This window comes from Bos taurus, chromosome 21, assembly GCF_002263795.3.
Source record: "Bos taurus isolate L1 Dominette 01449 registration number 42190680 breed Hereford chromosome 21, ARS-UCD2.0, whole genome shotgun sequence".
Taxonomy (NCBI): Eukaryota; Metazoa; Chordata; class Mammalia; order Artiodactyla; family Bovidae; genus Bos; species Bos taurus.
The window spans coordinates 6,576,645-6,591,829 of record NC_037348.1 but is presented as its reverse complement, the minus strand read 5'-3'; the positions used below and the strand labels follow the sequence as shown (position 1 = coordinate 6,591,829).

General features: G+C 47.0%; 1 protein-coding gene across 3 annotated transcripts in view; it reads right to left on the bottom strand.

Annotated features, from left to right (window-relative positions):
- The window catches only part of ADAMTS17 (ADAM metallopeptidase with thrombospondin type 1 motif 17), a 410,186-nt gene that overhangs the window by 150,092 nt on the left and 244,909 nt on the right, over positions 1-15,185 (bottom strand). For 2 of the 3 annotated variants that reach the window (XM_024982263.2, XM_024982261.2), the window contains exons 11-12: positions 8,194-8,298; positions 7,060-7,205 (exon numbers count right to left, since the gene is read on the bottom strand). In XM_024982263.2, coding sequence (XP_024838031.1) covers positions 7,060-7,205; positions 8,194-8,298 — 251 coding nt within the window. The remainder of the gene's footprint in view (positions 1-7,059; positions 7,206-8,193; positions 8,299-15,185) is intronic. The other variant, XM_024982262.2, reaches the window with a different exon arrangement.

Here is a 15,185-nt window from a genome sequence, read left to right as displayed (position 1 = left end):
TCCATGAAGACTCATGTATATTGAAGGGGAGGCAGCGGCACATTGAAATCTCATCCTTGAGGACAGAGGTAAGGCCAGAGGCACTTTCGCATCAACTGTGATCATGTGCTAATATGCTGGAGGGCACACCCTCTGCCCGCTCTTGATACTCATTACCTCGTTAAGTTGGCAGAAAGAATCAGATGGGGGGGTCCTGACTGCATCCTTCAGATGAGGAAATCGAAGCGCCAATGTATTCAACAACTTCTCAGCAGGGAAGTAAGAGGTAGAGATAAGAAAGTGTGACTCACAAGTGCTCCTGGTTGCAGCAGGAGCAGGCTGTGGAAGGGGGCCACCCACTGGCCATTGTGGGGCCAGGAAGGCCAGCCTGACTCACCGAGACAGACTTTGGGGTGTGTTGGATTTTCAAGATGATTCTCCAATATCAATCCCCAATTTCTATCTGTACTCTATCAGGACTTTACAAACATAAACAAAGTAGGAATTTAGACATAAACCCAAATGACTGGTACAGGAATGGATATCCAAGTGGCAATTACAGACACACTCAGATGCTCAGCCTGACTGCTTATGAAGGAGACGCACAGGACAACCTCACTGACACACCGCTACACACGGACCAGAAGGAAGCACTGGGGAGGCTGCGGGCGGGCGGAGGCCATCGCTGCTCAGGGCAGGGGGACAGCACAGCCACTCTGCAGACAGGCCCTCAGCCACTCACATGTGCACCATGAGTCAACGGACCTGCACACATACCCAGCACACGCGTTCCACCACGGTGAGCGGGGCTGTGTTGGGAGCCATGCACTCAGGGGTAGACGCCCTTTCTGCACATCACACCATCAGAAAGACGTTTAAAACAGGGAAAAGCACAAGGCAGGGACGGTCCGGCGGGGGAAACCGGAAAGCGGGCAGAAAGCTGAGTCCTTCTGAGCTCCTGTGAGGGTGGGCCCAGCTCCTGCCAGTTGGGTCCCAAGGGCCTCAGGTAGACCCAAGGCAGAGCAGGGGAGGCCGAAGGGCTGCTCAGAGTCACAGAGGGCAGGTGTGCCCTTTCCTTGAGTGACAGACAGCATTCAAGTGGAAGGAAAAGCAAGCAGCAGCTGAGTGGAGGCAAGGTTTGGTTTTCTGCTCTGCTCGACTGAACGAAGGTAGATGAGAAGATAAAGTCACCACAGTGGCTGACACCCACTCACCACCCAGAGACACGGCAGAGTCAGCTTCGCCTCCTGGTCTTGCACCAAAAGCTCCAAGAAGCAAGCAAGGTAGGGTTTCAAAGTGCCACAGGGCTGCCAACGCCCCCCACCCAGGGCAGCTGCCATCCTAGTGTTAAGGCCGCCTCTGAAAGGTGCCAAGTAACACATGTAATTTAGGCTCAAGTGAATAAAACTGGGACTTTTAAAAACGGTCGCTGTGAACACCAGGTATGTTAAAAGCACACATACAGGGGTTTCACTGTGGAAGCAGAAAGCCATTACAGGCACATAACTTCACTCCTCTGGGTCTTAGGAGGCAGGCTGTTTTCCATTCTGATGCTCGGGGCTGGATGCTGCATGGTGAACCCTGACGCACCCCTGCTTCTAAGATCCACGCACATCCCTGTCTTTTTTGTGCAGAGCCGGGTCTTCACACAAGGTCAGTGGAGCCTCTTCTCTTTACCCTACTCCTCAGCCCTCCCCACACGCAGCCTCTTAATGGGGTACCAGAATTCACATCAGAGATGAGCTCTCTGCCTCACAGTCTTGGCACTAACAGCGACACAAATTAAGGCACGAAAGGACAAGCTTAGGAAGCTGGATGAAAACCACAGATGGTCCCCAAAGCCTTGATGTCAGTTGGCAAGAAATAAAAATTCCAACAGCTGTAAAGACCAAGACTTAGAGAAAAAATGGGGGGACTCTTTTGCCAGTATTTTGGACAGTGAATAAACCAGCTGCGGAAGATGGGAAAGGTGCCAGGAATATAAAGTGAAGGGGGTGGGGAGATGGTGGTGGGAGCGCTCCAAGTCTGAGACGCACATAGCAATGAGATTTGGACATCCTTGGGGGCTCTCAAGGCAGTGAGCGTGGTGATTTAAGGAGTGAGCCGGGGAGAGGACGCTGTTTTGGTCAGAGCTTGGCTCAGGGCCGCCATCAGCTGTGCTTTGTAACAATCACCACCTCAGGCCATTCTGCAAAAACAGGCTGACAGCTGCTGCCTGGACTTGAGCAAACCCTCGCTGCTCCTGCTGCTCCCGGGAAGCACCCAGGCCTGCTGCGAAGCCGCCCCCGAGGCCGGTCCCTTCTCCTCCCGTTCACCTGGGTGGCTCTACGAAGGTGGGAAACCCTGAAGAAAACTACAGGAGACAAAGAGCCTGTCCCTTCTGCTCAGAACAGGAGATGGAGCCACACGGTTACTATGAAAGACTGAGCTGACTACCAAGGCGTAACTATTATAGGAGCAAAAACATATTGTTTCTCTCACTTGGAATAAACAAGGCTGGATTATGTTTGGAGCTTGCTCTCGAGAGGGCTCTGAGCACCTCAGCTGTGACACGGCCTCACTGGGAGGGCAGGCTGGAAGAAGAAGGCCCCCGGGTCCAGGGACACCTGGATCCCACTCCTGGCTGTTCATAGCCCATGGGCCTCCGTGACGCGAGACGGTACAAGGGAAGGGGCCTACCTGGTGATGCTCTTTTCTGGCTAATAGTTCACAATAACCCTTGTCTTTTGGGGGGAAGACAAGATTAGGTGTGTGTTTTGCAACTAGAAGATCAGAACAGCCGCTTTTTCTCAGCAAGCACGCACCCAGACAGTAAGGTACTCAGGCATACATTAGGGAGGGCTGGCCTGCTGCGGGCATAGGAGGAGGATGGGGCCCCACAGCTCAAAGGCCAGTGGGGGAGGGCACAGGAAAACAAGTGAGCAAATGCACATGAGTAATTATAAATCGTGATACCTGTAAAGTGAGGGAAGGGTACAGAGGGAGTGTGCAGAGCAGGCACCTGCCTCCGGCATGGTGGTCAGAAGAGGAGGCCAGTCTAAAGAGAAGACACAGAGAGGGCAGAGGGAGCTGGGGGGAGGGAAGGGACACTGACTTGGGGGTGGGGGTCGGGGCTGGTGTCTGAGCACAGAAAGGAGGGCTGGACAGGGAGGCACCTTCTCCTACAAAGACAAACCCGCCCAGAATCTACAGATGCAACCTTATCTGGGAAAGGGTCTTGATGGGTATCATCAGGATCTCTGAATCATGAGCTTGCCCGGGATTAGTGTCGGCCTAAACCCAATGGCTAGTGTCCTGAGAAGAGAAAAGGAAGTGAAGAGATGCATAGAGAAGATGCCTCCGTGAAGGTAGAGGTGCAGTGGTGTGCCTGCGGGGCAGAGAAGGCTGGCAGCTGCCAGGAGAGGGGTGGGGTGGGTAAGGGGCCAGTGATGGCTTCTCCTTCAGAGTTTCAAGAAGACATCAACCCTGCTGACACTCTGATTTCAAACTCCTGGCTTCCAGAACTCAGAGAGGATAAATTTGTGTTGTTTTCAGACACCAAGTGCTGGTAATTCATTATGGCAGCAGCGGAAATAATACCAGGGCCACGGTGAAGAGCATGGATTTCATTCTGATTGCAGCGGGGAGTGACCAGGAGGGCTGAAGCAGGAAGAGATTGTAACTGACTTTACAAGAAAGAGGGGATGTCTCTGGCTTGCTGTGGAGAATGAACCTGGGGAGGGAGAGCAGAGGGGAAACAGGGAGGCTGATGCTGATGGTTTGAAAAGACCCTGGAACATTGCTGCTGGCTCCAAACCTGACCTGCTGTTGCCCAGCTGTGTGACCTGGGGCAAGTCACCTAACTGCCATGCGATTCAGTGTTATTTAACACGTACAATGGGGATTAAAAAAAGAATGCCTCTCCCTTATGGCAGCTTTAGGTGATTTACTACATGCGGCAAGTCACCAAACTTCCATACGATTCAGCTTTTAACACGTACGATGGGGATAAAAAAAGAATGCCTCTCCCTTACGGCAGCTTTAGGTGATTTACTATGTGCAAATGCCTAGAAGGGAAGCTGGCACCTGGTGAGAGCCCGCGTGCCCTGTTCTTATCACAATCATATGCGGAGGAGGAAGGGCAGGGACAAGGGGACACATGTGGACTTCGGGGCTTTGAACTCAAGCTATGCAGCAGCTGGTGGTGCTATTTACTGAGGGGCATGTGGGCTGCGAGGGGAACCAGGGGGAAGGGGGAAGGAAGTTTAGGAAGTGTTAGGTTTGAGGTGTCCAGGAGAAAAACCAAGGAACTGTGGTTGGTGGGACTAAGAGAAAAACAGGGCACAAAGGGGCCCTCACCAGATGCCAGCTTCCCTGGACACTTGGGGGCAACACAAAATGCCCCTGGAGTGTCCCAGAACAGACAAAGCATCAGGGGTGAGGACAAAGCATGTGGGCACCTTAGCCAACATCATCTTCACAAAATACAAAATCTGGTCCCATGAAAGTTGTGCCTAACACAATTAATCAGCATTAATAACATCTTGGGCTTCCAGGCGGCACTAGTGTTAAGAATCTGCCTGCCAATGCAGGAGAGTTAAGAGATGCAGGATCAGTCCCTGGGCTGGGAAGACCTGGAGGAGGGCACGGCAACCCGCTCCAGTATTCTTGCCTGGAGAATCCCATGGACAGAGGAGCCTGGCGGGCTACAGTCCATGGGGTGACAAATGGTTGGAATGACTAAAGCGACTTAGCACGCATGCTCGAAATAACATCTTATTCTTGCAACAGAGCCTTCACCTAAACACAGTTGTATTGTTGGGACATAGAGTCCTTTCAGAGGTATTTAAAGAGTCAGATACTCATCTACTATGATGTTTATTTAGTGTCACCTGACCTGAGATGAAGTATGTAATGTGCCAAAGGACAGCAGTCTTGGATCAGGGCACCTGAGCTCCAATCAGAAACATGGGACACCCATGCCAGCCACAGTCTTTGCAAACTGTGCTCTGCAGTTGACGAAGCCTTTCCTTCTCTGAGCCTCAAAACAGCAAGGTAGGAGGCAGGGCACGTGGTCTTGCCTGTTCTTCTCTTAGTGATAACATCAAGAGGGGTTAAATATTAAATAGAGACCATGTACTCCATGTGGATCCTCATGGATTGCTCCAAGTTTTAGATAAATAAGCAGGTAACAGTCACATGTTGCTATAAAACGTGGCCCCGGGATTTGAAGTCTAGCTCCTCCTACTGTACCTACTATACTCTACGTCCTCTCATGTAGGAAACTGAGACGCAGAGAGAGAAGGATCTGCCTTGAGGTCTCAGGACCAACCAACCACACCAGGCCCAAATGTCCAAACCCAGATTCCAAACCCAGAGCTCTCTTCTTCTGGGCCAGAGGTGGAACTATTTTAACATCATCACAGAGCAACGGAAAAACAGAAACCACTATTGATTTCTCACCACTTAGCTAAATAGCCCTTCTAATCATCTACCTACCTATGATGGCTAATTTTACATAACAGCTTGACTGGCCTTGGGGCGCCAAGATTAAAAAGCACTCCTGGGAGTGTCTGTGAGTGTATTTCTGGGTGAGATGCGCGTTTGGATCGGTGCATTCCTAGAGCAGATGTCCTTCCCAGTGCGGGTGGGCATCTCCCAACCAACTGAGGGCCTGATGAGAACAAAAGCCCTCACTGTTTGAGCTGGCATGTCTACTCTCCTCTTCTCCCGCCCCTGGAGTGATATTTACACATGTGCTCCCTGGTTCTCTGGCCTTCATACTGAATTACACCTGGGCCTCCAGCTTGCAGGTGGCAGATCAAGGGGTTTCTTAGCCTCCAGGACCATGTGAGCTGATAATAAATCATATGTATATGGATATTGGTTCTGCCTCTCTGGAAAATCGTAATATACCACCTATGCTTTTAATTAAGAACTCACTTCTAAAAGTTTAAATACCTACCTACCATGCATCAGACACTCTGCTAGGTGCTGGAAGGAAAAGGTTTAATAAGACATGGTACGTAATGGCAATTCTTATGGTGCTACCAGAGAGTACAGCGTTCTCAGCATTGCCTCAACTGTGAGTGCAAGTTTTCCTTTAATCCAGAGGTTTTCAGCCTTGGCTGGACATTGGAATCACCTGGAGAGATTCATACATCTGACTCCTTGGCCCCACCTCCAGACTTTGTGATTTGATTGGTCTGGGATATACCTTGGGTGTTAGAATTTTTAAATACAAGAAAGGTGTGCTAATCATTCATTACTGTGATTTAATATACTGTGATTTATATACTGTTGATATAAACCATTTCCTTTTAGTCATAATTTATAACTTTCTCATTTTCAAAATTAATGTGATGCAGTTAATAGCACACAAGATATAAAACAGATTATTTAAAGAAACATTAAAAGTTGGAAATTTCAAGAGAAGAAATAGGCCAAACCTGTGATAAAGGAATTGCTACAACTGAGGATAAGATCTAGCCCTGAGTTTTTCAGATCAAGTGTATAGAGGTGAACAAGGGTTATCATAGGTGAACAAAGTGTCATCATAGTTAATAAAAGGAAGCCTATGAGGGGAAAAAAAAACAACCCAAAAGGTTATCTTCTGTCAGGTCTAACAGGACAGGTAAAAGATATTTGGATACACAAGAACAGAACCCACAAATGCACAAATGCTCTGTGACTTTTCAACAGCCAGACTGCTTCCAGTTCAGCTCTTAGCCAATTTGAAAGTCAGCCCCGTTTTCCTGAAGGTCTGCCGGCTTCCCTGGATGACCCTCTTCTAAGGCAGCCTCGAAGCAGGCCAGGAGGGGTTGTCATCCAGCTGTCTCGAGAAACGGTTCTGCCACGGCCCACACAAGGGAGACGAGCCAGCTCCCCACAGGACTCACTGCCTCCGTCACAGAGACAGCTCTGTTGGGCTGAGATGCCGTTTGAAGTACACGAGGCCCGGCACCCAGGACCTTTGGTTCGAGTTCACTCTTCTTCAGCTCAAAGCCTCAGTGGGAGACAGACTGCTCTGCCAAGGCAGCGAGAGCTGCTCTTTGGACACCCTGATCCAGGCACCCGGGAGAAGGCTGGCGGGGGACTTACGGAGGGTTGTCACATTTCCTCTGCCGGAAGCGGGCTCCCGTCCCACACGTGCGGCTGCACATGCTCCAGGCGCCCCAGGGGCTCCAGTCTCCGTCCACGTGCTCTGGGATGGGTGTCTTGCTCACACACTCCCCCGCGCGGCACCACTGAAACACAGCAGGGCGGCAAAGCTGCTCACTCACGGGTAACTGATCCCCTCCACGTGAGAAAACACCATGCCCCCCAAAGCCCCCAATTTTTATAATTTACACAAAAGCAGACTATTTCGGGGTGTGTACATTTGCTAACTTTGGTAACATTCCTTCCCTATCCAACCTGACAACTCTAAGGCTCTGGGCTTTGGATTTTGCCCTAAACGATGTGATGTGTCCAGTGTAGGTTCTCAAAGCTCCCAGAAGAAAAGGAAGAATGCACATGGCTCACGGAGAGACTTCACCTTCTGCAAACTGTTTAGTGTGAGTCTCTTTCTGGAAGGCAGTATTTCCTGGCTCTGTAGTTTTGAACTTCAGATTTGGTTTTGGTGCTGGGAGATGACACAGCTGGGGCCATGTGAGAGAACCATGGCTCTTTCTGAGGATAAGAGAAAGCCAATCCTTGAAAATAATTTCCCAATGTATGCAGCACAACCCGTGGGGCACAAGATGTGATTAAACAGTCGTGATCATAGCCTCTCTTTCAGTTCTTGCAGTAAGACTAAATAGAAAGCCTCAGGCTGTGGTGGCTGGCCCTAACCACCTCTAACACTTCAATTTCTCCTGTTAAAGAAGATCAGTGTGAAGGCTGGTGCACTTCACCTCTAGCACCATTCTCATTAAAATCATCTTTTGACAGTGATTTCTGCATGGCAAGTAACCCTGTTTTTCCATTTACAGTCTTCTGATATAAACATTTTAAGTAAATTCACTCGTGTAACAAAAGGAGCTAATTTAATAAAAACATTGAGTAAATGATTATTGTATAAGAGGAAGAGGAGAGAGGTGAATGTGTCCCTCAGTGCCTGAAGTGGGCTCGAAGGCATTTCTGGGGTGGCCCGGGGCATGCCAGGGGCTCCTGAGTGCACTTTTCAGAAGAGGTGCCAATGTGCAGGGGACGTGGGACTAGCTGTCTGCTAGGGGCAGTGGGAAGTGGGGTTACCTTGTCTGCCCCACACTCTGTGCCATCCAGGGGAGGGTCCAGTTTGGTCTTGCAGGACGTATCTCCTTCCACCAGGCACCACAGTCCAGCGCACATCAGATGCTGCTGACAAGGGAAGGAACGTGACTGCCGGGAACTCTGCACTCAGGTCACAGCAGAGTCAGAGGCGGGGCCCCTTGACGGGTTTGGATTTGGGATCCGAAACATGAGGGGAGGAGGAAGGGTCATGAATCTGCATGTCAAAAAAATAGATGCTTCACTTCAACTAGATCATTTAGCTTGACAAAATTCCGTGCATTTACTCCTAGGAGGGTGGGTCTCATGGGGGTTGAGCTCAGCAGTTCCTGAACTAGCTATTGAGGGCCTAGGAAGTGTCTGGCACAGGCTGGAATCTGGAAGCTCTTAACAAGTAGACACATTCAATGTAGGAAGGTATTAATACAAGGCAGACTCCCACACATCACACAGAGCACAGGGGAAAAGAACTGCAGCAACCAAGCCTCCTCAGGGCGGCTGGCTCTGGAGCTGAGGCTGGTGCAGCAGCTGTGCGACCTCAGGAGACAGAGTCCAGCAGGCAATGTAGGCTCAGGGCCGCCCTGGGCTTAAAGAGGCAAGCTTTAGTCCTCCACAAGGTCAGCTGCTTTCTAGCTCAGCTGAGCCGTGTGTGCACCTACAGAAATGTCTTACCATCCATGAGTATATAATGAAAATAATTCTGCTGAAACAGGAACAGGCATTTAAAACCACAGACTCCCATTTTTATTAATGGGAAACTCAGACACAAGAAAGTGCTAGAAGGAGGAAATTTATCAAAATAACTGAAGCAGGTGTAGGCCAGTGTCCTCCCCGTCTGCCTTGGTCTCCCCTGCAGGACAATGTCTGCATGACCTGCTGCCTCCCTGATTTCCCGGTTGTTAGGAGCTGTCCTCTGGCCATGGAGCAACCTCGACCACAAGGGATGGAGGACACCCGTCCCCTGGGAGAGAGGCTGTGAGGGTCCCAGGGGTGGCCTGCTGTTCACACATCCGTGCACCTTGCCTGAGTCCTCCCCCACTTCCCTGCCCCCTCAAGGGCATCCTGGGATCACTTCCCAGATAAACTCCTTGCACCCAAACCCTCGCCTTGTGGTCTGAAAATTGAGAACAGATGTACTGAAGGCTCTTGAAAGACACAGTACTTCCACGATGTCAGAGCCAATCAGGGCGACAAGGTCTGCGGGCAGTGGGAGAAGTCCCCTTCCAGGACCTGACTCAGGACCCGCAGGCACCCCTCGGGCAGGGTGACGGTTAAGGGTCCCCTTGCGGGCTCGCCAGGGTGTGGGGGCTCAGTACAGAGGCCGGCTGTTCCAAGTAATCGTGAACATCTGCTCAGAGGAGAGTGCAACTGTGCTGTCCAAAGTCAGAAAATGTTTAGATGTTGAAAGGACAGAAAAGAAGGCGCAAAGGAAGGGAAGGCAGAGCCGCGGGGCTTGACAATGAGCTCAGAGCAGCCCACGGCCCTTTCTCATTTTTCAACTATGTCGGAGCTGCTCTGTGACCTTAAGGACACTGATGATTTGAGCGGAATTTTGCACATTTGGGTTCGGAAAAGCCCCCACATTCCCATCACTGTCTGCCCCTCAATGGAGTGGTAACAGGATAAACGGCTGGAGCCCAGTACTGGCTGGTCCCATAAAGACTGACAGCATCTCGTTAAAAGTGCGAGCTCATGCACTTTGATCTGAGAGCTCTTCCAGAGGATGGTGTCAGTGTGTGGACACGTGTTCATGAGACAAGGCGGGCCCAGGAGGTGAATTTATCGGGTAGGAGTGTTTGGGATTAGGAGGCCTAACTGCCCCTTTCTTCCAAGGACTAAGTGTCTTTTAATTTCATGGCTGCAGTCACCATCTGCAGTGATTTTGGAGCCCCAAAAAATAAAGTCTGACACCGTTTCCACTGTTTCCCCATCTATTTCCCATGAAGTGATGGGACCAGATGCCATGATCTTCATTTTCTGAATGTTGAACTTTAAGCCGACTTTTTCACTCTCCACTTTGACCTTCATCAAGAGGCTTTTGAGTTCCTCTTCACTTTCTGCCATAAGGGTGGTGTCACCTGCATATCTGAGGTTATTGATATTTCTCCCAGCAATCTTGATTCCAGCTTGTGCTTCTTCCAGCCCAGCATTTCTTATGATGTACTCTGCATATAAGTTAAATAAGCAGGGTGACAATATACAGCCTTGACATACTCCTTTTCCTATTTGGAACCAGTCTGTTGTTCCATGTCCAGTTCTAACTGTGGCTTCCTGACCTGCATACAGGTTTCTCAAGAGGCAGGTCAGGTAGTCTGGTATTCCCATCTCTTTCAGAATTTTCCACAGTTTATTGTGATCCACACAGTCAAAGGCTTTGGCATAGATGACCAACTTAGATAGCATATTGAAAAGCAGAGACATTACTTTGCCAACAAAGGTCTGTCTAGTCAAGGCTATGGTTTTTCCAGTGGTCATGTATGGATGCGAGAGTTGGACTGTGAAGAAAGCTGAACGCCGAAGAATTGATGGTTTTGAACTGTGGTGTTGGAGAAGACTCTTGAGAGTCCCTTGGACTACAAGGAGATCCAACCAGTCCATTCTGAAGGAGATCAGCCCTGGGATTTCTTTGGAAGGAATGATGCTAAAGCTGAAACTCCAATACTTTGGCCACCTCATGCAAAGAGCTGAGTCATTGGAAAAGACTCTGATGCTGGGAGGGATTGGGGGCAGGAGGAGAAGGGGACAACAGAGGATGAGATGGCTGGATGGCATCACTGACTCAATGGACGTGAGTCTGAGTGAACTTTGGGAGTTGGTGATGGACAGGGAGGCCTGGCGTCCTGTGGTTCATGGGGTCGCGAAGAGTTGGACACGACTGAGCAACTGAACTGAACTGAACTGCCCCTTAGGAGAGAGAGGAAGACTGGTGCAAACTGTTTATTATGCAATTTATAGACAATTTAATCTTAACTTTTCTAATCATCAAAGCAAAAGGAGAATGAGGTCAGGTAAAGGTTTTTTAAATAGAACACAAAAAGTACAAAATGTAAGGGAAAGAAACTGATGAATTTAAAAACTATATTAAATACTAAAATGAGCTGGGGTGGGGAGATGTTAAAATAAAGAACTTGTCTTTATCAAAAACAACTGTAAGAAAGTGAGAGATGTTTGCAATGGGAGAAAGATTTGTAAGGCACAGAACCAACAAAGATTTGTATGCAGAATATACATAAAACAAAAGCCAAAAACTCCCACCGATCAATCAAGAAAAAGGCCCAACAGAAAAATGAGCAGAAGATTTGAGTACACATTTTACATAAAAGGATCTATACACATACAGGACGGACAGAAAACACAAAAGGATGCTCGATTTCATTAGTCGTCAGAGAAAATCAAATTAAAACCAACCAGCTAAAAAACAAAAATAAAACAAACCAAAAAACCCAACCAGCTACCTCTTCACATCCACCAAAATGGCTCGAGTGAAAGAGCTGGAGACTACCAGGTATCAGCAAGGATGTGACGCAATGAGAACGCTCATAAACTGATGATGAGATTCTTAGTTCTGTAACTTTGGAAAACTCTTTGGCAGTATTTACTAAAGGTAAAGAGAAGAGTATTCTAACACCCAGCAATTCTACTCCGAGGTATGTATCAAACAGAAATGTGTGTTTAAGTTCACCAAAAACACTGTCAAGAATGTTCACAGCCACCGTATCTGCCTTAGTTCCCAAGATGGAAACAACCCAAACACCTGCCAAGGTAGAACAGATAAACAACGGTCTATTAGAACAATGGGACACTATTAGATCTCATTAATATGAAGGTCAAAATGATTAAGAGAAAACTATAGTTTTGGGAGTCAGGTTAAAAACAGACAAGGAGGATGAGCAGGAAAAAAACGACTTTAGAGCTGCAGCCTCTGCCCTCAGCTTGGCCACCCGCATTGCTCTGTGTGCCCGAGCCAAGCAATCACCCTCTGTGATTCCCTTTCACAGCTGGGCAAATGGGGTGGACCACACCATGACTGTCACTGTGATGCCTTCTAGATGGACAGAAGGCATGCTTTACAAATGACAAAATGCTCTGACATCTGTGATCCTGAGGCTCACGACAGCCCCGGGAGGCAAGTATGACAGAGCTTTCCCTATTTTTTTTTTCCCACTTTTCCCCTTTTCTCTTTCTCTTTTTAGTAGATGGGTTTATTATTCATAAGTCCTGCAAAAATTAGTAGTAAGCATTAAGGGTTCACTCTGGGAGGCCAAGTCAAGATGCAGACAGAATACAGTTGATTTTCACTGCTGTGTTAGTTTCAGGTGTATAGTAAAGTAATCAGTTATACACACACACACAGACACACATATATATATATATATACTCTTTTTTAGATGCTTTTCCCATATAGGTTGGACTTTCCCAATGGCTCAGTGGGGAATAATCAGCCTGCAATGCAGGAGACACAGGAGCCAAGGATTCAGTCCCTGTGTCAGGAAGATCCCCTGGAGGAGGAAATGACAACCCACTCCAGTATTCTTGCCTGGAAAATCCCATAGTTTGAGGATCCTGGTGGGCTACAGTCCAAAGAGGTCACAAAAATGTTGAACACAACTGAGCCCATATAGATCATTACAGAGTATTGAGTAGAGTTCCCTGTGCTATACAGTAGGTCTTTATTAGTTATCTATTTCATATATAGGAGTGTGTATAAGTCTTTCCCAACTTGGCCATCCCCACTTTTGCCCCCTGGTAATCATAAGTTTGTTTTCTACACTTGTGACTCTATTTCTGTTATATAGATAAGTTCACTTGCACCATTTTTTTGATTCCACATATAAAGTGATGTCGCATGATATTCGTCTTTCTCTGACCTACTTCACTCAGTATGACAACCTCTAGATCCATCCATGTTGCTGCAAATGGCATTATTTTTTTTTTAAATGACCGAGTAGTATTCCATTGTATGTAAGTTCCACATCTTCTTTATCCATTCCTCTGCTGATGGACATTTAGGTTGCCTCCATGTCCTGGTTACTGTAAATAGTGCTGCAATAAACACTGGGGTGCATGTATCTTTTCAAATTATGGTTTTCCCTAGATATATGCTCAGGAGTGGGACTGCTGGATCATATGGTCATTCTATATTCAGTTTTTTAAGGAACCTCCAGATTGTTCTCCATTATGGTTATACCAGTTTACATTCCCACCAACAATGTAAGAAGGTTCCCTTTTCTCTACACTCTCCAGTATTTATTGCTTGTAGATTTTTTGATGATTTTCTGATCAGTGGGAGATGATACTTCATTGTAGTTTTGATTTGCAATTCTCTAATAATTAGTGATACACAATATGTTAGTAGCTCACTCGTGTCCAACTCTTTGCGACCCCATGGACTGTACCCTGCCAGGCTCCTCCGTTCATGGAATTCTCCAGGCAAGAATACTGGAGTGGATCAGCATTCTCTTCTTCAGGGGATCTTCCTGACCCAGGAACCAAACCCAGATCTGCACTGCAGGCAGATTCTTTACCATCTGAGTCACCAGGGAAGCCCAATAATTAGTGATGTTGAGCATCTTTTCATGTGCCTTTCAGCCACCTGTATGTCTTTTTTGGCAAAATGTCTATTTAGATCTTCTGCCCTTTTTTTGCTTAGATTGTTTTTTTTTTTATTGAGCTGTGTGAGCTATTTGTATATTTCCCACTTTTTCAATGAAGAGGTAGACATTTGCAGACTTTAAGGGCCCTGAGCTGGGTCAGAAACACAGGACTGGGAATTCACTTATCAAGATTGATATTCTAATTCTTGACTCGTCTGGTGCCTACACAGGTGCATTCACTTGATAAAAACTAATCAAGCTCTAAACTTAGGGATTTGTGTACTTTTCTGTATGCATATTATAATTCAATAAGACTATTACATAAATAAATACTTAGACTGGTGATGGAAGGTTATCTGGACTTATCACAGGGAGAAGTAGGTAAATCAGAGCTTCACAAGGAAATACAAATAAACCATATGTGCTGGAAGTCATATCTCAAAACTGGAAAGAGACTCTAAATGTTGAACAGTCCTTGTACGTTGGGACACACACACACACACACACACACACACACACACACACACATGCACACACTCTTACTCTCTCTCTCTTCTCATAAGGAGAGTTCCTGCTAGGATGAAAGCAGCCCTGCTTCTTCCTGACGTGAACGTCCTATAAATAGCTGGTCCAGGAATAACTCAGAGGTGAACAATAGTAGGTAAGAAGCAGTACAGGATATAACTAAGATACCACAAATAAAAAAGAGAAAAAAACAGGAGGGAGAAAGCAGATGAAGAATACTCATCAGACAACATGATCATGGAATGGCTAAGATTAATGTCCAAGCATAGTACTATTAAAGTTTTAAAAACACAGCAGTTGTGTCTTTCTTTCTTTTTTTTTTTTTTGCATTTGCAAAAAGCCAATACATAAGAACTTAAGAAAAAGACAGTCTTGTTAAAGGAGATAAAACATGAGCTATTAGAACTTGATCAAGAAATGTAAGAGAAAATAAAGTCAGATGACCAACGATGACTACATTGAAAGCAACATGAAGAGACATACCACTGAACACACAGGGAGGTACACAGAGTTAATGATTGAGAAAAAGTGAATATAACGAGATAGAAATGAACAAATAATTTAAAACAAGGAAGAGGAAACAACAGATATGGAAGACACATAAAGGAGAGCTGACAAAAGCATAAGTGGGATGCAGGGAGGAGGGGCTTTCTTTTTTCCACTTTTCCAATGAAGAGGCAGATGATTATTGAGGTCAAGGACCCCAAGCTGGATCAGGAGCATGGGGTCCTTGCTAAAGAGTAGAACTAAAGTAATACAACAGGAAAGGTATTTGAATATAAATTCAAGATCTATCCTTTAAATGAAAAAAAATCTCAGTATAAGATTGAAAGACAAAGCTCTGTTTCAGGAAAAAAG